At 30.2% G+C, this 24,623-nt stretch overlaps 3 protein-coding genes and 1 long non-coding RNA gene across 9 annotated transcripts; 2 read left to right on the top strand and 2 right to left on the bottom strand.

Annotated features, from left to right (window-relative positions):
* The first annotated feature begins 349 nt into the window (after positions 1-349).
* LOC122400678 (metaxin-2-like) lies at positions 350-3,872 on the top strand. Of its 3 annotated transcripts, XM_043402261.1 has the most exons (4): positions 350-484; positions 742-1,321; positions 1,896-2,033; positions 3,222-3,872. In XM_043402261.1, exons 1-4 carry the CDS (start codon positions 442-444, stop codon positions 3,247-3,249), a joined length of 789 nt encoding a protein of 262 aa, XP_043258196.1. In that variant the 5' UTR covers positions 350-441; the 3' UTR covers positions 3,250-3,872. The 3 variants fall into 3 exon arrangements, with proteins under 3 accessions (XP_043258196.1, XP_043258197.1, XP_043258195.1); XM_043402262.1 differs by lacking the exon at positions 3,222-3,872 and having other exon boundaries at positions 1,896-2,305; XM_043402260.1 differs by lacking the exons at positions 1,896-2,033; positions 3,222-3,872 and adding an exon at positions 1,501-1,803.
* Positions 3,873-6,356: 2,484 nt separating this feature from the next.
* LOC122400670 (CTD small phosphatase-like protein 2) lies at positions 6,357-10,851 on the bottom strand. Its single transcript, XM_043402247.1, has 8 exons — positions 10,263-10,851; positions 8,815-9,043; positions 8,330-8,470; positions 8,020-8,266; positions 7,382-7,938; positions 6,909-7,265; positions 6,737-6,832; positions 6,357-6,663 (listed from the first exon to the last, which is right to left on the bottom strand). Exons 2-8 carry the CDS (start codon positions 9,019-9,021, stop codon positions 6,598-6,600), a joined length of 1,671 nt encoding a protein of 556 aa, XP_043258182.1. The 5' UTR covers positions 9,022-9,043; positions 10,263-10,851; the 3' UTR covers positions 6,357-6,597.
* Positions 10,852-11,232: 381 nt separating this feature from the next.
* On the bottom strand, positions 11,233-23,911 carry LOC122400662 (protein MON2 homolog). 4 transcript variants are annotated; one of them, XM_043402230.1, is made up of 25 exons: positions 23,436-23,911; positions 22,778-22,909; positions 22,500-22,682; positions 22,133-22,369; positions 21,937-22,062; positions 21,672-21,869; positions 21,163-21,415; positions 20,941-21,094; positions 20,021-20,263; positions 19,637-19,923; positions 18,441-18,811; positions 17,433-17,645; positions 17,173-17,348; positions 16,481-16,643; positions 15,899-16,046; positions 15,201-15,454; positions 14,985-15,119; positions 14,655-14,905; positions 14,367-14,529; positions 13,743-13,886; positions 13,352-13,665; positions 13,057-13,241; positions 12,613-12,856; positions 12,352-12,434; positions 11,233-12,182 (listed from the first exon to the last, which is right to left on the bottom strand). In XM_043402230.1, the coding sequence occupies exons 1-25, from the start codon at positions 23,553-23,555 to the stop codon at positions 12,013-12,015; spliced, it is 4,947 nt and encodes a 1,648-aa protein (XP_043258165.1). In that variant the 5' UTR covers positions 23,556-23,911; the 3' UTR covers positions 11,233-12,012. The 4 variants fall into 4 exon arrangements, with proteins under 4 accessions (XP_043258165.1, XP_043258167.1, XP_043258166.1 ...); XM_043402232.1 differs by having other exon boundaries at positions 12,352-12,428; XM_043402231.1 differs by having other exon boundaries at positions 20,941-21,088.
* On the top strand, positions 18,571-20,050 carry LOC122400686. The gene is made up of 3 exons (XR_006259375.1): positions 18,571-18,693; positions 19,623-19,798; positions 19,913-20,050. It is a non-coding gene; the product is annotated as an uncharacterized LOC122400686 (long non-coding RNA).
* Positions 23,912-24,623: the final 712 nt, after the last annotated feature.

The following is a 24,623-nucleotide window of genomic DNA, read 5'->3' as shown; positions in this document are numbered from 1 at the left end:
AACACGTATTTAATACGATTTCTTGACAAAAAATGTTTAAAGTTGAAAATCTGAAAAAGCTTATTTCCGTAAATCCAGATTTGTATAATTATTTGAATTCTTTTTTAATATGCTTGTATTATATAAAAGTATTAATACATATATGAAAATATGTAAATAATTTAATACATTTTGATTCGAAGTTATAGCGAATTGTGGTAACTAAAGCTAATAATCTGGGAAAGTATCTGCTATAAAAATTAAATTTTATTATTTTATTTAATGTATCTACTTGAATTGTAATGTACTTGTTCTCGAAATATTAACTTCATTATTTATATTAGAAAAGTTCCGATTTGATTGCTTCTAACGTTTCCTTGTTCTCTCTCACTGGCGAAGTTCGGACTAGTTGAAAAAATTAAAATTTTATATCAGTTTTAATATTAAACTCAATTGAATAAAATGCCAAGTGCTTTGTTGGAGGATCTAATTTTTGAATTAGAAGGTAATTGTTTATTTTATTTTGAAGTATTTTATTTCACGATTCTAACTTACACGATACTTAACCTTTATCTGTTCAATAGCGTTACTATATTATTTATTACTTTTTTCTTATTACATCTGTACGTGATCTTCAAATGTTTATACACAACAGTTTTATACATTATTCCATGTTAATCTTTGTGTTTACAATTTGAAAGCCTAATTTTTTCTTTTTTATTTCAAAACACCAATTAAATTATGCTCCTTTTTTTCATGTAGGTCCAGAGACATGGCCTCAAACAATTACTTTATATCAACCATACGAGGTTGAACAAATATTGTTACCCGATAGTGCAAATTGTTTAGCTGTACAAGCTTTCCTTAAAATGTGCGATCTTAACTTTCAAATAGAGCTGAAAAGTAATGCGGAATATATGTCACCATCTGGCCGAGTGCCATTTATTAAATGCGGAGCATTTTTAATATCTGAATTTGACAATATTGTGTCATTCATAGGAAGCAAAGGCATAAGTTTATCAGATGATTTACCTGTAAATTGCAAAGCAGACATGAGAGCTTATATATCGTTAGTGAATAATGTATTTGTAAATGCTGAATTATATATTACTTGGATCGACGAAGTAACTTTAAACGAGGTAACTAAGCCAAGACATGGGAGTGTATATCCTTGGCCCTTGAATCACTATTTAAACTGGCAGAAAAGAAAAGAAGTCATAAAGAAACTCAATGTACTTGGATGGTATAATAGGACTTTAGAGGAAGTATGTACAGATGTAAAAAATTGTTGCACAGCATTATCCGATAGACTGGAGGGTAATACATATTTCTCTGGAGAAAAGTAAGTATAAGTTAACAATGATTAATTATTATAAAAGTTTTGTTAATCTTTCATAGTAGAATTTAATAAAAACACTAGATAGACATGCATCGTAACGTTCATTTAACACTTAACTTTAACGATAAGTGAAATGCATCTCGCACATTACTATCTTATTTTTATGTTTTCAAATTAAAAAGGCCTAATGAAGTAGATGCTTTGGTGTTTGGTCATGTACATAAACTACTCAGCTCTAAACTTCGTCCCACTGTAGAAGATATTGCTGCAACCGTAAAACAATTTCCTAAACTCATTGAGCATGCAATAAATGTTGAACATAACTACTTCCAGTATGCTTTGGCTGAATCTATAATGGATTTTGAAGTCATCAACTCCCCCTCAAAAGATACCCTATGGAATTGTTCAGAATCCCTTGAATCACTACCACCATTATCGGAAGATTCTTTTCAATTATAAACATTTATTGTTATTTTGTCAATAGATTTGTACAAGTGCATGAAATATATATCTATTTGTATATTTATTCGTTTAGTTAAATTTCGAATTGATTATTGTATTATTTAATTATATTTAGAATACCAAATGAATTGGATGCCTTAGTCTTTGGACATATTTTCACAATAATTACAACACCTCTACCTGGTAACAAACTGGCGAATATTGTCCAGAGCTATCAACTGCTTGTGAATCTCTGCAAACGCATTGAGACTAGGTATTTCCAGCGTTCAGAAGATTAGAAGGAGCTACACTCGAACTTCAGATATGTTGAACTCAGGTATACTGACTGCACTGATAATAAGTTCCTGTTTTATGCATGCAACGTTCCCAAAAACGAAGATGCAAAGCCAAAACTGTGCAGCATTCAGTAAAAATTTGATTAATTTTTTTTAAAAAGCTAACTTTTTTTATTTTAAATAATAAAATGTACTTTAAGTAACAATCTTATGGTGTACGATATATGACTATATAAAATACACTTAGGTACACGCAAGTTCTCAACTTATGCAGTTGAATCGTTTTGGATCATTCTGTATATAAGTTAAATTATACATACAAGTATCAGTATAGAGTAGAATTTTATTTCAATAATAGATGACGAATAAAAATTCCGTACAGTAGTTTAATTGCGTATATTTAATTGAATACTTATTCGAATAAATTTTTATTTGTTTAACATAGAACATAATTTAATTGTAATTTTTATTGAACGAATAACAGATCAAAAGTTATTTATCTTTTATTTATTATTCAAAAGTATTTTATTCAAAACTTTAAAGGTAATTTTAATCGCTTAAACACAAATATCAACCAATAAAAACTATGTGTCTAACATTTTTCAATGCTCTATTTGTCTGCTAAGTTTTATAAAAATCGAAGTGTCAATTGAGTAATTTTCTTTATTAGCCGCAGTCTTCGTGAAGACTGACTAAAATATTTAATCCAATATAATTAGTAATTCCTGCCAGGAGCGATCTTTACTTCTCCCTACAATAAATTTGGTATACAATCTTTATTAAAAAAGTTAATTTAAAGTTGAACATATTTATACATACTTTTTTACGAAAAGAAACATTGATGAAAAACAAATTCTATTTCATATGTATGTGGAAATATAACCACCAGTCTACAAATCTACATTGTTTGAGAACTCAAAGTGTACATATATATTGTATATCATATATCTACACAGGTACATAAATATGACAAATCTTGCAGTAACAACAATAAATAAAAATTCAACGTATCTGAAGTTCGAGTTTGGAGGGATAATAAATTGTATAGAAAATAAGAAATTATTAACAGTTAACTTGTTACAACTGTTAACTATAGAAATTATATTAGCGTTGAACATGAAATAACGTTATTTTAAATACATAATACTGCACGTGACATTTTTCAGCATTTTTTCTCCTCAAGCGATCATGTAAAGTAGCGAAACGTTAGAGGCGAGAAGTAAGTAACACGACTTTGAAGATTTCCAAACGTAGGTATGTTCTTGGAAAACAGCAAGAATACATAATCGATAAAAGGTATCTGTAAACTTGACATTTCACAGAATGGCTTCTTGTCGGAAGTAATCGTAAATGATTGTTAAATGATTATTGTCCATTTTTTAAAAGATTATTTTAAACATAGTTATTATATACATTTATTTCTGATTTAACTGAATCGTACTGAAAAATCATGTACAATAATAATCATTCTGATGTTAAGTATATTTATATGGGTATTAATCGACAATAAGTAATTTTTCAATCATAGACATTGTGTATATATTTAACATAGTTAACGATGATATATATTTATCTCTACATATGTATGTTTCTATTAATGTGCATCAATTTTCAATGCACATTTATTTTATACAGAATACTTTGACATTATATAATAAAGTTTTACTATGTCTCTAGTCAGTTTTTATATAGATTCTTGTGTTCTATCTAATTGTAATGTACGCTTAGAAATTGTATTTAAAATAACATAATGGTGTATTATGGTGTAATACAATAATGTCCAATTTAAGTTAAATATAAGTTGTTGGAGTAATGTTCAAATTATTTTATACCATAAAAAGTTAAATTTGAAAATATATAATAAATACTGACACAATTTTGCACTGCTGTATATTAGTTTTTCTAATTATTATATTCAGTCTGTTACATACTTCTTGTCTCCAGCGTTTAATTACAATAAATACTGGTTATGACTATTATATTTTAATTAGTCAAACATTTGTGTACTAAATAGAACGTAAAATTAGTCTGGTATATTTGAAAATGTTGAAATGTTCCTTGTAATGTAATATTTAATGTGCAAGCATGTTATTAAACAAACAATGTTCGCTTTCGTATTAGAACAAGTTATATGTGAATATATTTATCGTTTAATGATAAATAAAAGAATTAATAACATAAATATTTGTTTTGTATGTAACAAGCATGTATTTTTCTTGTACAATCTCCCTACTTTTATTATTTTTTATTTCTTGATAGTATCTTTCAGTAACAAATATTATGTCTGAAAGTTGCTATTATAATGTACATAGAAATATAATTTTATTATTCTAAACAGAAGTGTAAGCGACTTGCGATTTAATATTTATTAACATAAAAGGAAATAAAATCATTGCGTGAAATGATAAATATGCACAATAATTTATAATAATAAAATTAAAAGGATTAAATCTATTTTCATTTTCGCTCAACGCACTCATACAAAATTATAAAGTATAAACTTTAATAAGATTCGGAACTTAATGAAAAATATATCCAATATAGAAAATTTAAACAGTTTCAAAATTTGTAATAACAGGATCGATCTTACACATCTGTAATTTTGTGACGTGAAACGTACATGTGATCTTGAAGTATAAGAACTACAAGATATAAATTCTCATGTTACTTGTGCTAAATTATTTTGCATGGTTGTTTCATTTTGATATAGGTCTCCGACTATGGATATACATGCAATTCTATAATCTTATTAGGTGTAGGTATAATGATATAGTTGTCACACGCACGTTCATACAGAACATACATATCGTATACTCGTAATTAAGACATTACGAATATAAATATATATGCACTCAAATAATCTGTAATCTATACTGATTTATACTTGTAGTGCTCAACTAAAGCTTCAGCACTTATAGTTTTAATACACTGATTAAAAATAATCAGATTGAGATCATATTCCTCTATAATGACTAAGCTTGAATCGAAGACTTCGTATTCCTTGAGACGTATTTTAAATGTATGTGTATACCTACATTATAATGAACAAACAGAAAAAAGATACGATAAAAACTGATTAAGAATGCGGCAATTATTATCATCATCTGCAAAATTAAAATGATAAATGATAATACTAAAACTCTAATGTTCGAGGGCATCGCTTTAACACAAATCGAAATTACTTGTGCAGACACATTTTTAAAACCATACAAAATTGAAATAGTCAATTACAAATGTAATAAATGCAAACAGTATTTTTTGTACTGAAGGTACGAGCTCAATATTCCCATTTTACAGGTTTTTCTATTATATAGGCATGATTTCATTTTTGCTATGTACGTACTATGCATAAAAGTAAGAACATTTGTGAAAACAGAAGTTACTGGTATTGCAACTGAAAGTTTGCTGTATATTTATTTTATACCTGTATTTATTCTACGAGTATATTTTGTTTCTATCTGATGAACTTTACTGTTTTTTGTTAACTATTGCAATAATTTCACCTTGTGAGTATCAACTTTCTTAAGTTACTCTTGTGAATAGATAAATGCATTAAGTGCTTGGTGTATTTTTACGTGTAACGGATATTACAATCAATTTTATAAATTGAATTAAAATAATCTCGTTAAAAAAAAAAACTTGTTCAGCTGCAAGTTAAAAAAAAAAAAAAAAAATCCAGCGAATGTACGCATATATAGTACTTAATTTTATATACACTTAGCACTTGTAACAAAAAGAAACTGAAACATTTTTTTAAATAAAATTGCAAAAACCAAAAAAAAAAGTAATGATTCTTTAATGCAAATATGTTTCAGGCACCTCTCGATTTCATATTACACGTATATTCGTATATTTTAAATTAATTTTTATTCACCTTCTGAAAAGTATATGTAAATTGAGAGATGCCTGTAATTTATTACAACTTTTATTGCTAGAGCATTTAACAATCGATGCGCGAATCAATTGTTAAACAATTTGAATTAAAACATTATGCGTAGTATTTACTCGCATATCGCATTAGCTCTAGCAGTCATTAATATTAAATCTTGATTGGTCTGTATGTAAATTACAAACTTTTATTATCTATCATTTCAATTGGTTGGTACCTGCCCAAAATTTGATAGATATAGATTCTCATATTTACTATATTATGATATATTTCTTAATACAATTTTGATGTATCAAGACATTTTCAAATTTAAAATAAATATGATTAAGAATGTAATAATGTAGTATAAAATCTAATACGTTCCATTAATAAATGAACTTTTAATTGAAATTTCATGAAAATCGTAGCTGGATAGTAATTTAAACGTTTGCAAAAGTAATTGTATTTTGGATTTTACGCGTTTTAATGTTTTTCCACCGGACATGCTTATTAATAAGATATTATTGCAAATTATATAATTTTTTTGGCGTGTATTATTGCACGCTTTGTATTAATATCTTACATTTATCTACTTAATATTTTTAAGATATACATACATGTATATACCGACGTAGGCTGGTACTTCCACATTAATTTTGTGCTTACTACCTAAATTAATCCGGTGGTAAAAAACTAAAAAGTCGAAATTGTTCTCTAATGCGTGGTCTAACATCCCCTCCCTGCAATAATAATTAAATTTATTTTATTTCTAATGGCCGTTATGGCTTATTGTGTATAAATGTGAGTACTCACCCAGTTTACTAAGTTTTCTAAAAAAGGTAACAACTTCATTAGTTCATTATCTGAACGATCAGCGAACCAACTTTCTATGGGGATACCATTTTCTAACTGTAATAGAAATATTTTGTACGAATAAAGAATAATTTATGACATTTCATTCTAAATTCCGTAAATATTAATTTACCTGATATCCAAATGCTTGTGGACTATTATCAATAATAACAGTTTTAGATAAATCTCTACCCAATATAGACAGATCCTTGATATAGTTTCCATTAACGCAAACACAGTGCTCTCTGAACAGACGGTATTTAATCAACTTTCTTGTTGGATCTAATAGATTCATTAATTTATTGGCATAAACTCGTTTACTTGCAGTAAAAAGGATTACTTCGTACAATGACGAGACATGTTCTAAAAATTCACGAAAATACGGTCGTGTTCTGACAAACACTGTGTAAGTTACATCTTGAAAAACGACTGGAAAACGAAACGCCGCATCCGAAAGTTCTTGTAGACTACAGTGAACTAATGTTTCATCCTGTGTAACGAAATATTTTTTAACAGAGATTCATTTGTTCCATGATATTTAGATATCAAAATTTTGTCAGTGTTCAATTCATAATTTTTTATTATTTCAGTTAGATATAAACATACCAAATCTAATACTAGACTAAATTCTGGACTGCTGCGTGTTTTAAGTGGAAGAGCAGGACATCTGGCTCTCATTGCTGGAGTTAAAGGTGGTAAGTGCTTGATAAAGACATAAGGATCAAATGGTTCCCAGTCTTCCTGCACATGAGTAACCATATTTTCCACATCACAACTTTCTACTATTTCCTCACCTCCAACTTCCATGTACTCAACATCGTGATAATCACTCTCAATATCATCGGAACTGTATTTCTCAGTAACATTCCCATTTGTATCAGATGAATGATGATGATTTATACTGTACATGGTTGATGTGCTATACTTTACAGTAGTATAACTTGATTCATATTTCGATGAATGACTGTCAATAGAATATTGATTTTTTGATAAACTGCTGTTATTTTCATTGTTGTTGCTAAGTGCGTATTTTCCATTTGGAAAATACTTTTCTGGTGAGAAAGCGCGTGTTCCATACATGGATGTAGAATGTATTAAACTATAGCATTCTTCAGATGTTTCTGTTTCTGTACAGGTAGCAGAATAATACAGTGAACTGGCATCTATAACAAGTAAAATTTCATTTAACATGCACAGACAAAAGAAAAAATAAATTAGTATATAATTTTTATAAATTCACTTACCATTATTCTTAGTTTCTTCATTGTCTAATACATATGAAAGATCTGAATGTGATCCTATAGATGCTGGAGGCATTAGATTTGTCAGGTGCGATACACTTGGAATGGAAGGCTTGAAATCATTTATAGTAGATATGGAGGAACAACATGAATCTGTATTTAATATGGATGAATATAGAGATAAAATAGTTGTATTCCAGTTTTCTTTAGATTCTTCTGTGACTTTAGATATTATTGTGCATTTTGATAGCTAAAAAAATTTAGACAATGTACTATTGATTATAAAGAAATTAAGTAATTTATAATAACTTACAGGAATTGCATCTTTCGCAGTTGATCGATGTAACGGAGTTGAAGTAACCATTGATCGCTTTATGCATTTTCTTCTACGAGGTCCTCTCTCTCGTCTAATAGGTGTAGATTTCGCAAAATGTAAAACATTTTCTTTACAAGCCTACGAAGATAATAATCTTTTTAACAAAACTGTATTGGAGTCCTTATATTAACCAAATGGCTTCGATTGTAGTTCTAAGTAATCTAATTGCATAACATCCTTGCGAGTTAGTCAGTCACTCATTAACCATTAATCGCTGATTAGTTAGAAAGTTTTTCTTTTTAAGAAACAGTGAAGTTTGTTTTAATAAATGACCTGCAAAGATCATTTACAATAAGCTAATAACAATAATACACTTTGAAATATAATTGAGTATTAATGTCTTCGATGATAACAAGAAAGAATGTACTATATATAAAAGAATTAATTTGAATCTAAGATTTAATTGAAATTTGAATGCTGACCTCTTTTAAAAAATGTGTACATCTACGCCTCCATCGTGTTAGTCTGCCGCACATGTTTTGTGAATTAATACGATGATTATTATTACTGATAGATGGTAGTTTCCGCAAACTGCCAATTTGTACTCGATGGTTGGAGACTTTGGATCTGGTGCTTATATTTAAGCGACCACGTAGTCGTCTACCAATATGTTCACTTCGTAACCACATTTCAAGGAAATGTTTAAATACCCTAAAACAATGTATAAAAAGAGAATATTATTTCCATACTTTTAACATGTTTTACTTTTTATTTATAAATGACAAAATCAAGTAACACATTTATGATAATGCACGCATAAAACAATTTAGAGATTTATTAGGTATTTTATCAAATATTATTTATATTGTAAAAATCTTTATATATTCATTTTCTTTTTTCTATTACATATTTTACATAAGAACACAACAGACTGACTGAAAACATTCTCTTGCTACTAAACGTGATAACTGATTTAGTAACATACTATCTTCAGCAAAACTTAAACATAGGAAAATCTTTTACTCATTTAAAATACATCCTACATTTTTCTCAATAACAAATTACTTAAAGTACTATATAACTTCCTTTAAAATAGAAAAACTATTTTAAACATAAACTTAATTGTAACAATTACGAAGTAAACAAAAAATTTTAAATAAATTTAAAAAGTGGTCATATCTTTCTTAACAGAAAACAAACACAGTTACATTTATGCGATATACATTTTGAAATTTTCCGTTTCCTTTTCAGCATTCATCATTTATTTTGATTATATTCTCTACACGTCAGGATCAAGGTTCAAATTCGACAAAAAAAATATCAAATAAAAATAAATTAAAAATTTCATTACAACGAAAATGGGATCATCGTCGAAGAAAGGAAGCTGAAAAATTAGGTGAAATCAGTCCAGGGATTAAATGAGAGGTACACAATTTTATGTTTTCGATTATTGACGTTTCATCGTGTCTTAGAAATTGCGCGGGAAAGAAATTCGATCGTATCGTAAAAAGGGGCGTTCCTGATCCACGGCTCCTTGTAGTACCTGTATATACACTCGCGTTCAAGCGTTGCATACACAAACGCGCGTTTGTACACACATTCGTAAGTATATGTATATCGATTTATATGCGATGTGATACCCGGTTACGTTTTCGAACGTTTTCACAGAAACGGTACGTCATTGGTATACGGAATCGAGGAATCGTCGAGAAATAGGATAAAAGTCGCGTCAGTATAGGCCATACACAATGCCCATTTTGCTTTACAGTCTTGCATCGGCTACAAATCGATCGAAAGTTTGAAAGTGCAGTGTTGCGCCGCGGTAGCGACGGCGGCACCCAACAACAATCGTAACACCTGAAAATTCGCGCGAAAACTATTCTCCGTAAATAGACACTTGATCCATGTTTTAACCGACGTTACCGCTTACCATATCCCTTAATTAACAGGCACACTCATTAAACACCGAAATAAGTTCATACGTTATGATCACACGCGTTTCATTCAAATCCCTCATTCGCGTTCGCTTTTCATCCCCCCCGAAACTAAACAATCATGGCTGCGGCGTCGCTCGAAAATACACCATGAATCAAATTCACTTCTTTATCGACGCACTTCGAAACAATCGAATATAGGTAAAATTTGTCATATTTATTTGATATCCGATGCAAAATAATAGTACAATAAAGATAATTCTACAACGCGCTTTCAATGAAACATGATTAACTTCTAGAAGTTTTCCGGTTATCGATGCGACATCTACGTTTGCAAGATGCTTCCTTTCAACTCTCACAATGGCGCTTGCCCATTAAAAGAAATCGAACCAAGTACCATATGCATATATTAAATCCTTAACAAATTCAATTTATACAATTATGCATAGTTCAGAACTATGTGCATTAACACTGCTAATATCTAATGAAATCTATTTATCATATTGTAGTATTAGTCTTCAAAACAGAATACAGACTAGTTAGTTTAGATTATGATTGTGATTTAAAAAAAAAAATAGAGTAAAAATCCTAAGCACAACAACGTAGCTAACATAATGAAAGTATGTTTTACTAAATTATATTAAAATAATAAGAAAATGTTCGTAAAGAACATATTTTAATTCATTTCGTCACATGTACAAATGTTTTAAAAACTTAGTGTTTAAAAAATTTCTGCTATATATTTATGAATCACGGAAATACAAAAAATATGAAGCCTAAAACCTGTGAAGGCACGATTTCTATACAAAAATAGCAATAAATATTTCAGACTTTTATTGAATTTCCGTGTAGCTATTTACATCGTTATATCATAGTTTCTTCAATATTATAGCATTGTAAGAATAGCGAATAATAATTTCATATTATTTATAAAATCGTCTTATGCTGTATATTCTACTAGTCACGATTAGTTCAGTATTTACAATATGTATTAGAAAAGCCAACTTGTACATCAATTATGTACAGTAGCATGGCATGTATATAAATTGTAGTTATTAATCAATTTGCACTTATGGAATAAATATTTCATACAACTTTTGTATACTTGCTTCGACTTCCTAAAACTAGTGTTGCGTGCTATTTCACTTAAATATGATAGACCACATGTTACTTTAGTTTTTGCTGATTATAAATGGTAATGTTAGTTAAATAAAAAATTGTATGCAGCTTTTATCCATAAATATCACACCGCACATAAAAATTTGTTCGTCATATAAAGACCATCTTTTTATCTAAAAGGAAGGCTTAAATTTCGAGATCATTTTTGTACAAGCATAAATATTTGAAAGAAAAGAAGCTCCGAAAACTTTGAATGAGTACCTGATCAATGCGTTTTTTTACATTAGTATTAAACTACTAATTAAAACTATTGTTCTATAAAAATCTATTGCAATTTACAAAATTAAATTGTTTACATTATAAAAACCAAGATGAGAATTAAATTTGTTTACCTTTGTTACATGATAACGAAAAATTTCTAATGTTTGAGAGATAAACTTTTCGGCACATGTGTAAATAATGATTTCTAATAGTACTTCACCTTGGATGCCTCGCCTTGTACATTTACACGGAAGTAAAAATTTTGTAACGTAGTTTATTATACATGTAACCGTAGTTACAAAAAGTTTACTACTTGGCGGTGTAGCAAACGTTACTATTTCGAGTAAGAAGTAAAGTATGCATTGGTCAAACACCGTTTGATGTTGTGGAACTGTGAATCGGTGGCCTCAATAGATCATGGTACTGAAGCAAGGCTTCCCGTAAAGATCTTGAAACTTGGCTCGATGTTGTAGCAATTGTACATTCTACTAAACAAGGGTATAATCCGATCAGTTGCTCCCATACTGACTTTTCAACTGAAAAATAAAATACAAATTTAAATGTGATAATAAATTCATGGACAATCGATATCACAATACAATTTAAATACGAGATAAGAAGTAACGTTTATGTAAATGGTAAAAGAATAACTAAAAATGCACTAGTAGATACGTGCTCCTTTCATGTAGCTTAAGTTACAGTTACCTTTATTTGGAGGTGCTTTTTTTAGTGACACTACAAGTGTTGCAACAGCTTTCAGAACAAATGAAATTTCAGATAATCTGTACCTAGAAAAGGTTCATATAGTAAGTACTTAAAAATTAGTGTACGTTTATTATATTTTTTATAGACTTATATAATCGTGTAGCATTACTAGTTTTACTATCCATAAAACGGTACTTAATTTTAATTTTAAAAAAGAACAGAAAAAAAACAAAATGAAAGAATCAGCAACAAAACTGTTACCTAGGTAATGGGCACTTTCCACTTCGCCTTTCATTTTCTATATATCGACGTAAAACTTCTTGGAACCTATGAAGAAGAGCAGTAACTGCTAATCGTCCTGCTACGCCTCCTTCATCGTGTTCAGGTTTCTTGGAAGTATCATGCTCTGACTCATTATTTAGTCCATCCAGAAGAGAAAATTGTAGCAATGTTTCAAAACATGTCTTTGCAAATTCTTCCCTTAATTTGGTTTCTGTACCATTTTCTACAATAATAAATAGAAAATGGAAAATAGTAATAGACATGGATGGGTTTCTTTTATAGCGTTTATAAAAAAAAATGAAATTTCTGTACATGAAAAAATTGAACACCAGAGGATTATGTATATAAAAAATTTAAGGAGGAATGTGCGTTCAGTTATATATTGGTCTATTATTGTATAATATAAAAACAATTTATACATACCAATATTTGTCGTTGTTGCTGAATGTATGGAACCTTTGTTTAAAAGCATTACTACTCGTAAGATAAATTGATGAGGTATGTGCTGAGAATGTGGTAGCACTTCGTCGCGTAGTAGTTCCATCACTTGACAATCTACGGCTTCATCTGCTTGGATTTCTTCAACACCTCGTTCCACATTTAGTACGCTAGAACCAACAAAAAGACCAACATAAAATTTTGAACGAATGTAAACTATTAACTTTTACAAAACAGACGCTTACAATCGAGAATAAAAAAAGACAATATTAAAACTTACCTCTTTGGAAACAAGAAGTCATCCAGAGTATTCGCTAGTTCTGGCCACATACTTTGAAATTGTTCTGGATATTTTCTGGCTAGGGGCAAACCGGTATGTAGAACAGCAAGCAGACTAGTAACAGCTAATTTCCAAGTTGTCGGCGATGGGCAAGTATATTTCATCAACAAAGGCACATGCAACGCCTCTATAATGTGTTTTAAAACTTGTCCATCTATTACTGCCATTTCGTGTGCCGTTTTTTGATACAATGTAACGACCATTGCTAAGGCTTTTTCTCCAAAAGGAACATAATTCATGGTCACCCAATCAGCCTAAATAAGTAAGAGATACTAAACAATAACCGCTTAACGACAATGCACGGTCAAGTATCTAAGGTACAAATACGCACAGATACACCTCTAACTTGGGAAATGTGTTTCGTTGGTATTTTACCATACGTAGGCGCTTCACAAGCCAATTTTGAAAAACTTAGCAGCTGAAGAAATATTAGTACGATCATTGTTCGCAAATTGTCAGGTCCGTTTAGTGCTTCCTGTCAAAATGTAAAAGATTAGTTTCGAATGGAGGAAAAATAATTCCATCAACAAAATAAATTACATTGTTTAACACAAATTTTGTTTTATAATATCTACTGGGTGATCCTTGTAGAGTTTCTCGCCCTAAACATAAATCCAGAAAAACATGGTTTCGTAGAAACATCATTTTTAACAGAAAGTTCAATTTGTCTTAAACAAATAGAGGAGCGTTTTCTGAATATATCAATGAATATGTTTATTCAGTTTTATTGTTTCGAATCATTGTAAATGACGAAAAGTTTTTTATTAGTACAAATAAACAATATCAGATTTTATAGACATTTAGAAAGAAGGAAACCATCCAAGAAAAATTTCGAGACGGTTTCTAATTTGAAAAGATTAAGAAAAGAATTTGACACAAGAAACTTTAGAAGGATCACCCGGTAGATATTGTAAAACAGAAAGAAGGTTTTTATTTGTTGGACAGTGTTATATACCTTTTGCAAAAGCTCCATGGAATGAAGTACACCATCTTGCAAATGAGTAAGAACGACATCTGGCATTGTAGGTACGATAAACGGTGTTGATTCGCCGTGTACTGGAACCGCAACTGCATTTTTTAACACTGTGCAAAGTTTTTGTAAATCCGGACCAGTAACTCTGTAAAAAAGAAATGAAATCATAATTTATTCCTACAATAAATGTTATACCCAAAAGTTTATAAAATCTATTAAATTTGTTTCGCTAAATACAGCTCAATTACTAAAAAAATCTTATAAACACACTTGTTTCTGATGTGTTGGAAAACAGCTGGAAATATATGAACCAACGCAGTTAAAAATGCTTGCGAAGGTATATAGGGTTCTGTTTCGCATTCTTGGGGTGGTGTTGTACTTTCCATTCCGATGTGAAGCCACACACGACAAGCAACAATCCACAATGCTTCAGAGTCATTTGACTGAACGACTTCGTTATTATCGCTTCCTTTTTGGAGATATAGAATCTCTTGAAATGATTTTAAAGCTGCCAATGACACCTGTCGATTTGAAGTATGGTGTAAATAAGGTTACATGTTTCTACTTTCACTCATGAAGATAAAAATTGTTCGCACACACCTCATTATTTTTACTAAGCGCTGAATTTTCTATGAATTCTAATAAAAGAGACCAAGCATTAGGAAAATCTCCCAACATTTGTAAAAGTTGACGTTTTGTATTAAATACTCTTCCAACACCGCTCAATGTCAACACCTACAAAGTGACTTCATAAAAGTTGTTCTGTCATAGATATCAATATAGATATAAACTTAAAATTTATATAGAAATTGTTACCTGCGTTTCAGCCCATTGCTTCTGTGCTGTATTTCTACTGTGATGAATAAGTATGTTTCCACTAGTGTCAACTTTTTCACTGCTTGCTGAATTAGATAAGCTCCTTACTTTGTCTAATAATGGAAAAAGGACCTGCCAAAGCACAGCTTGCCATGTTGGTTGATGCAACAAACTACCATGAGCAGATATTGTAGAAAATAAAGTCTGACTAGCTGATTTGCGCACTGCGGGTCGTGGATCCACGCATAAGTCTCCTTAAAAATTTTAAAATAAAACAATGAGTTAGTTAAAAGTAAAATTGAGTATCTTAAAATTAACATGATGTTAAACATTATGATAAAAATTAAATCAATATCAGTTTGCCTTGGATTTAAAAATCTCGAACTTTTTAGTATAGTGATTCTAAAGAATGAAACAAAAAGTAGTTCTTTTCTAAGTGCAAATATAAAAAATTATTATAGGAAACTACTGAATCCTACAGTGGACTATCCTTTGATGATGACATAATCTTTGCGCAATTATAACTGTTACACTATGCAACAATATAATAAAAAATGTAGAGAAACAAGTAATAAAATGTTCAAACGTTCATGGTGGAACATGTAGGCACCTGTTGGGATAAAATAATTTCCTAACATATCACGTTCATAATTACGTTTTTAATGGTTATACTATTATATTCCAAAAAGTTTTATTACCTAATCTCGCATATAGGCACATCCAAAGTTTATCAAACGCAGGCATATTCGTTGTACCAGGAAAGTCTGGGAATACGGATGATGAATCTCCTTTTAGAGAAACGCAGAGTTTTTCTTGATTTTGATAAAAATAATCGCTTATATTCCACTGAAAAAATATATGAAAATATAAATACATGAAGATCTAATCTCTAAAATCTATTTTATCGATGATATATGAATCTACTTTAATGCATTGTATCTTGTACGCGAAGCAAAAAGTTTGATGGTAATAAAGCGTTCTTAATAAACTGTAAGTGCCTGATTGCCTTAATTTTAATAGAATTTGTTTGAGGTACTTTGACTTCGACTTTAACAAGATTAGATGCTTCTAAGTCTTCTAGAACCGAATGTATGCACGTCTTTTAATCATGATTTTCTTCCGTAATCGAATGTTTTAACGTACTGTCACCGAATTCGCGCAGCATATTAACTTCCAATCTATTATGCGATTTTTTAAAAAAGAAACATATAGGCAAAGATTAACACACAAAAACAAACTTCAAATATTATAAATCTTTATCGGACGTAATTAATTCTTACCATTAATCCAACAGCAGTAAGCGAGATATTCAATTCTTGCGTTTGTGAACCAAACTTGGCAGCTGTGTCGACGCAAAGTGGAAGACACCGCCAAGGCATCACTGGTAGAAAATCAGTTACTACCAGTTGTAAGCATTGAAAAGCTATTCTGACTAAGGCTTCTCTGTAAAATATCCAAAATATATTATGGGTTATAAAAAAACATATTAACCAAGAATGTCATACTACCTTAATCTACACTAATAATAAAGCTGAGTGGGGGATTTTTGTCTGTAACAGCATCAATTGAAAACGGCTCAATAACAAATTTTGAAATTTGATAAATGCCTTCTAAAAGGATATGAGTAGGTGGTAATCTAAGTCCGATTTTGAAATTTCAATTAGTTTCTGAATAATTAATTCGAATATCCAAAAAAACGTAACAAAATTTGATGAATTTCTCGCTCAACTGTAGATAGTTAAACTTTGCACATTTCAAGAAAAATTTATATTAAATAATTTGACAGTAATGTACATTAAACGAATCAAGAAAAGTTCTTTTCTACAAAAGAAGTTTCTGTTTAGGAAACGTCTTCTGCAAACAGTTAATAATTATAATCCCGTACAAAATACGGGTAATTTACCCGCGGGTCAACGGCTAGATCAATAATATTTCATTAAACTTGGATTATGTAACTAATAGTGACATTTACCCATGATGATCTGATACTGCTCCAATAATACCGAGTACCAAGGGCCAACCATGATATAATGTCTCTCCTGCACCATGTAATACTTGTAAAACGCACTCCAATTGACGTTGTCTTACATCACCATGACGTACTGATGATAATTCCGATAATGGCCCTAGCAGTAAAGTCTGCAGTTTCTGTGATGGAAGATTAAATAACGTTTTTAACAAATGATTACTTTAAATGTAATTCTAATGCTTTCAAATATACAGTAAACATACTTGATTATCGCGTAAAGGTTGTGGATATTTATGCTGCAGTGCCATTTTGACAAGGTACGTAATAGCTTCCACTCCCCATTCTCTCATACGAATATGCGGATGTTGACAAACTTCTAGTAAATGATTCGTTAGTGGTCTCCATAAAACTTCTACCCGGGGCAAATTTACCAAACCAGTTTCTAATAGTTTTGCCACTGCAAACAGTGATGGTTCCTAATACAAGAATATTAAGTATTTTTAGAATTCTTCTTTGGAAAGAAAATATCACAACTTTCTTTTACGAGATTATTCTCATTTAAAACGATATTTTTTAGGTAATTTGAAAAATTTTATGTAATAAAAAGTATAAGATCTTGGTATTTGAAATTTAGCATATATACACATTCTTATTTTCAGAAAGTATACAAAAATTGGTATGCAATTATCTCGTGTGTTTATGAAATTATTAACTATTTTATACGATATCGATTCTACGATCATAATCGAGGTTGTCCATTATCAAAACACAATTTTTCGGATTTGATGAAATCGTAAAAACTTATAAAACATATGTTTCCTAATACTGGAACTAGAATCAACGGAAAATATGGAGTACTTTTTTTTTAATTAACCAAGATCACTAATTTTCTTACTAAAATGTAATTTTTACCTTTTAAATTACTTCATTGAACATTTTCAATTTAGAAAAATAAGAATTTATTTGAAATTTCCAATCAAGCAAAGACAAAATATTCTGTAGAATATTTGCAGTTTAGATATAGCATTGCAGATATTTTTGCAGTTTATATTTCAACAGATTTTACAAGCAAATTGTATTTATATTTTCAACGTTAAAATATGTTAAAGCATAAAAAACATATATTATGACCTTATATTAAAATCTGAAATTATTTACGTTTATACTTTTATTGTAATAAATTCCGAACACCACCTTTTTTTCTGTTTATCAATGAGAAGAATATCCCCTTAATTTTACCACTATGAGATACACAAGGTCTTGACATTTACCCTATTAGAATATGCCAACTCCATCGCTTCGTGGCTTAATTTACAAAGTGCATCTATTAGATGATGTAAAGCTACATCATCCAAATGTTGACTACTTTCAAACAGTCTGCTAAGCATGGCACTGAGTACAGGTAAATCTGCCATAACTGCATTTGTTAGTACTGCGTTTGGATCGGCAGCAGTTCTACCAGCTTTCAAAGATCCTCCTGTAGAAGGTTTTAAGCCAAGTATCCAGACAAGATGCTGCAATGTCGTAAGTACTAAGTGCCATGCACCACCGAGTATGCTTCCATGACAATGTGCGAGAGAAAGTAACGCACGCATGCACTGCAAATTCTTTGCTGTTAACATAACAGGCCCTTGGTGCGCACCTGCACAGACATAATTTAGCATTCATTTTGGCATACCACTGTTATCATTATTATTAGCAACATATAAAAAATATTATAATCAAATAATTTGCATTATAGGTTTCGTATAAACATTTCTTAACACACAGTGTAAAATTTTTAATTAAGTTTTTACTATAAATAATTGTTTTATTAAAATAAATTTAATTTTATCAAATAAATAAAAACAAAAACGTAAATAGTTAGTCCAAAGATACAAGCTTTTTCATGTATACAGGGTGTTTGGCTACCCCTCGAAAAAATTTTAATGGGAGATTCTAGGGACTAAAATAAGACGAAAATTAAGAATACCGATTTTTTGATCGAGGCTTCGTTAAAAAGTTATTAACGTTTAAAGTTTCGCCTGTAGAACGGCAATCTGCGAACAGCTGCGTATAATGGTTCTCATTCACAAAATTGTAAGACTGTCGATAGATCAGTAAGTAGAGTTTCTTATACCGAAAGGCGGAACTTTAAACGTTAATAACTTTTTAACAAAGTCTCAATCAACAAATTGGTATTCTTGATTTTCGTTTTATTTTGACCTTCAGAATCTCCCGTTAAAATTATTCCCAAGGGTGGCCGAACACCCTGTATATTTTATTTTATTACTTTTTTAATGCATTAGATCTAACATTGAGTTGTAGCGATCTATATGATCAATCATGATATCAATTATATTCTATTTAAATATAAATATTTTAAATAAATACATATATCACTGATAGTTCATTATTCAAATTAATAATGCATGGTTCTATTAAGTTCTTTTAGGAATCATTTTGCTTTTCAGTTATTTCTACTCACCAACTGGTAGAGATGCGGTAGGCAATGGAGTACCAACAGCAACTACCTGTTGCCGATAATCCGGTTCTCCAATAGTTAAATTGTATTGAGTGGAATCTTGTTGTCTTGCGCTCGGTATACCCTGGGGAGCATTATACAATACGGTCAATGCATAGTGAGGAGGTAACGAAGCTTTACAGATTGCAGTAATGAATGCATCACGTGGAGTCTGTAGCTCTAGTTGTCCACACAGAGACGCAAAAGTTTGAATTGCTTTTAATACGTTCTCCGTTGCAGATTCGTCGGTGCTAACAATTATAATAAAAAAGAAATTATCTTTGTATACTATGGAAACAATTTTAAATATAAAATAAAATAATTAATGTAAACATTAATATTTTTTACCTGGCATCTATGAGCGGACTTAACGCTGCTAACAGTCCACACCAGCTAGAATTAACAAGCTGGGTGTGAAGTTTACGTTCAGATTCGCTTGGTTTATAAGATTGATTTCCAGTTAAAACTTCACCAGAGCCGTTAATGGCGAAAGAGATGGAACGTATAATATCCAATAAACATGCATAGGCTATACTTATTCCATAGCCAACTGGAATCTGTGGTGGCTCAACTTTATCAAGCATGTCCAAGCTAAAAATTATTTGAATTATTTGCACAAAGAAAATTTAAGATACGTTTAACAATTAGTTTATAAAAATTACTTTACTTTACTACATTTAGGAAAATGAAGGCTAAATATGGATTGAGAGGCCAAATTCTGAATAAACATTTATTAATTCGACATTTTTGTCTATGTTTTTCAGTTATGTTAAACTTCAAGTGAATTCTGAAAAAAGGTTTCCACTGTATATACAGGGTGTTCGGCCAACCCTGGGAAAAATTTTAATGGGAGATTCTAGAGGCCAAAATAAGACGAAAATCAAGAATATCAATTTCTTGACTGAGTCTTCATTAAAAAGTTATTAAAAAATTTCAAATCATTCTGAAAAAATTAGTTTTGGTTGCGGGGCTCAATTACAATAATTTTTGGTGAATAGACCTACCCCCGAAATCCTACATACTTTTTAGAAAAAAATTCAGTACGGGCGGAACTTAAAACGTTAATAACTTTTTAACGAAACCTCCATCAACAAATTAGTATTCTTGATTTTCATCTTATTTTGACCTCTAGAATCTCCCGTTAAAATTTTTCTCAGGGGTGGCCAAACACTCTTTATATGCTAGAACGTCGAATTAATTACTCTGTTAACAGTTTGCTAATCGTTTTAATTAAATGTTAAAACTATAAAGAGTGAGAATGTACTTACTAAGTAGATTTAGCTTGACCACTTGTGAATGTCGCAACTACCGGCAGCCAAATACCACGCGAGTAAAAACCAGGCTGAGGGGAAACACCAGGACCTATTGGCATTCCCGTGAATAATGGAGAAGTAGTATTTTGTGGTACTGCTGTACCTGTCGCTGTTATTATAAATGCATTAATTCATCTTTATTTAATGTTCCACCATTATTAATGAAAGTAAATTTACCCATATTGGTTTGATTCATCATTTGAGGATTAACGAAAAGGCTATGTACATAGGCACCCAAACTATTGACAATGTCTTGAAAAATATTAGTTGCATGAGGCTTTAAATCATAACATTCACAGAAGTTTGTAAGCAGATCAGATTGAACTGTCATTTTGTGTAAGACCTCCAATGCTAAAGCTCTCTGCCAAGTTGGCTTATCAGGATCCAAAAATTTAACAATTAAAGATAAAAATATTTCACATTCTGTCACCTGAAATCATACACACAGTAATACATAATGTTAATTTAATCACATTACATTATTTGTATAATATTCGAATACAAGATATTAATTTAAAACAGAAGAATATTTATCGGAAATAAATGTTATTGATGGATTTAGTATACATTTGTATTTAATTAAAACATGTTTATGTAGTACTACTTTATTTTTAATTTCTCACGAGCATTTTAAACAATTTCTACTTTTAAAATATATTATGGAATATCAAAACTATGATGCTTACCAAAAGAGAATGATACTTTTGTATTAAAATACAAACAACTCTGAGAAGTCTCATGCTAATAGGGAAATAAGGTTTATCCAGAGGTGTAGCTTGCTGAAGTGATGCCGGAACAGAATTACGATATTTGATATTGGGTGAAAATAGTTTAATTACAAGGGCACAAACCCTTTCCTTTAACAAAAAGCTAAATTCTGAGTGCTGAAAAAATATTAAATTGGAAATTTATACTTTGTATTTGAACTACCTATATTTGGAATGTATATACCTTAAAAAATACAGATGAAAAGTTCGTTAAAACAGATTCTAGCAATTCTAACCCAAATGTACGTGTCATTTCAGTAATACCAATTAACCAATAAGGTTGATCTGCATTCACTAATTGCACTAAATCCTGGGAACAAATGTATATTTAGTAATTTAATTTTATTCGGTAATTTAACAACTTAAGTTACATATCTTACTTGAAACATTAAATATGCATCGGCAGCACATGGTCCTAAACCTTTGGGTGCCTGATTAGTCGGGATTTTCAGTTCTTCTAAATTTATTTCATCAAAATTTACATTATCAAGACCCTGTTCATCTTCTGCAACAACACGCTCAAATACCAGAGATACTAGTTGCCTCACTGTGGCTCCTGCTGTATTGATTGTTGTACAATCTTTTGTAAAATGTAAGCGGAAGCAAAGAACCAGATTCTGGAAATTACACATTACATCTTACAATTTACAATTAGATTAGGTGAATACGGAAAAATTAATTTTTTCCTATGATTATTATAAAAAGTTCATGAGAATTTCAAATTTCCTAGATAATCTAAATTATTACCCTTGCAAGCGTTTCACCATGTACAATAGTATTACTTGTGAGTAACAAAGTTACAGTTTGTAAAACTTTAACTTCTTCTGTTCCTGTTTCCATCAACATCCATAGTGTGTCCGTAATATAACGAGCACCTTTTTGATCAACAGCTTGTTGCGTGATTAACCTTTGCATTATACTTAAACAAAACTAGAAACATATAAAAATGTAATATTGAGAGAATAAACGTAAAAGTTGTAATTAATATGAATGAAATAATGGAAAGCATGTTGCTCAATATGTACCTTAATAATTTTTACATCTTTACTCTCACAGCCTTGAACCAAAGGATACAAGATTTGATTAACAATATAATAAATAGGTGTACCCGAAGCATTTGCAGCGGATCTTATTTTTGTAATTCCTTCCTCGCATGACTGCAATGAATTATATGTAAGTTAATATCAATTGTGATTTTAATTAATTACAATTTTAATGTTATTGTCTGTGTTATAAAAAATTATTAGAATAACACAAACCAAAATTCTATATCGAAGAAAATTACTTATTAACATCTTTCTATATATTTGACAGAAGAATTGATAAGCAGTACAATATATAAATCTTATTTTTAGTTAAGAAATCATTCAATATTTATTACAAACATTTAGAAATATATTCTTTTAGTATCAACAAATTATAGGAACAAATTGAATAGAAACATTATATATAACAATATTAAAAATATGTCGTCTATACATAGCATTCCTTAAAACTGTTTTCGATCCTGTATTCAAAAAGTCATTGAAGCAATGACAAGAACTTGATTTTTAATAGAGACTACTTTATCCATGAATTTTCGCAAAAATACACTTTAGGTTGATAAACTAACCTAACTTCTGTAGCTAATGTTAAATTACAGTAGGTATTTATTTATTAAAAAGGTGAAGGGGAAGAACATACTTCTTTGATTTGTGGATACTTTTTCTTCGTTTCAGAAGCAAGAGACTTAAAATCAGCTTGCAACGACTCCAAAAATTTGGAATTATTTTCCGGGTTAGTTGCGATAGCTGTGCTTGCCATCGTATCGCAATCCTTTTTTACAGGCTTACCATACAAATTTATCTCATTGCAAATTATAAACTGTTTCTCGTTGAACACATACTGTCGTAACAGAATTCGTATCTAACTGATAGTAGGTGAGTTGGCACGTCTCATGCCGATTATCAGAAATGACAACGGACAGGTAACAATCTATCAAATTTGCCCTTAAACATTTTTGAGTTTACAATATTATGATTATATCACTTACAATGATCACTTGAAAGTGTTACTGATTTTATTGTTAAAATTCGTTAAAAATCGTGTTCTTTCACGATTATGAATTATTCGCATTTTACTCGCGACCCGTTCAGGTAAATAATAAACCGTGGCATGCAATGGCGCTGATAATTCATATGTCGAAATCATACTTTACATCAGACTTAGAGCATCTTATAGACTAGAGTGGAAGCTCATGTAATAATCCAAGGACATTTCAAACCACACCAAATCGTATTCGCATACAAGCTATTAATATTTTAAGATTTAAAACTGTTTAGACGTAGTAAATTGTTGTAATATAACACAATGTAAATTAAGGTAAAAATAACTTTACTAATATCAATTGTTCACACAATAGGTTCGCGTGATATAAATTATTAGCATAACAGCTAAATTGTGCAACGATCCGTTACATGCATATTCCTTGGAATAACACAGAATGTTGACATATATCGCTCTATGATTAGAATTGAGGCTATTTGAATATTTTATTGGTATTCGAATATGAATAAACTTCGAATATTTGAGTATTCAAATTATTCGAATAAAACAACATTCATATCTGAGCACTATTTAAATAATGCGCATATATCAATCTAGTGATGATGTATTTAAACATTACATCTCGTCATCAGTTAATTCGGGTCACACATCGAATGAAGCGTTGCTGCGAATGAAATCGATGATTCTTAGAAGATAATCAATAATCTGCATGTGTAAAATATGTGTAAATACAGTTATGCGATATATTTCATGGTTTTCCATCAAATTGTGAGAACTTAATCTAGAAATTAAAAGGAGAAAAAAATGTTACATTTTGTGAATAGA

The sequence above is a fragment of the Colletes gigas genome, unplaced genomic scaffold (genome assembly GCF_013123115.1).
Source record: "Colletes gigas isolate AHSC1104 unplaced genomic scaffold, ASM1312311v1 Colletes_gigas_Sc00019, whole genome shotgun sequence".
Lineage (NCBI taxonomy): Eukaryota > Metazoa > Arthropoda > Insecta > Hymenoptera > Colletidae > Colletes > Colletes gigas.
Note: the sequence above shows the minus strand (reverse complement) of the source record. Positions and strands in the feature narration are given on the sequence as shown.

Excerpts from the sequence above, each read along its gene's own strand:
- LOC122400670 (XM_043402247.1), bottom strand. The coding sequence starts at position 9,021 with ATGTGGTTACGAAGTGAACATATTGGTAGACGACTACGTGGTCGCTTA. Across the intron at positions 6,833-6,908 it reads CACAAGCATTTGGATATCAG|TTAGAAAATGGTATCCCCAT; the intron begins GTAAATTAATAT and ends TTTCTATTACAG. Across the intron at positions 6,664-6,736 it reads TAGAAAACTTAGTAAACTGG|GGAGGGGATGTTAGACCACG; the intron begins GTGAGTACTCAC and ends TTATTATTGCAG.
- LOC122400662 (XM_043402230.1), bottom strand. The coding sequence starts at position 23,555 with ATGGCAAGCACAGCTATCGCAACTAACCCGGAAAATAATTCCAAATTT. Across the intron at positions 13,666-13,742 it reads CCCAAGTTAGAGGTGTATCT|GCTGATTGGGTGACCATGAA; the intron begins GTGCGTATTTGT and ends TTACTTATTTAG. Across the intron at positions 12,857-13,056 it reads AGCAACAACGACAAATATTG|AAAATGGTACAGAAACCAAA; the intron begins GTATGTATAAAT and ends TTATTATTGTAG.
- LOC122400678 (XM_043402260.1), top strand. The coding sequence starts at position 442 with ATGCCAAGTGCTTTGTTGGAGGATCTAATTTTTGAATTAGAAG. Across the intron at positions 485-741 it reads TCTAATTTTTGAATTAGAAG|GTCCAGAGACATGGCCTCAA; the intron begins GTAATTGTTTAT and ends TTTTTCATGTAG. Across the intron at positions 1,322-1,500 it reads ACATATTTCTCTGGAGAAAA|GCCTAATGAAGTAGATGCTT; the intron begins GTAAGTATAAGT and ends CAAATTAAAAAG.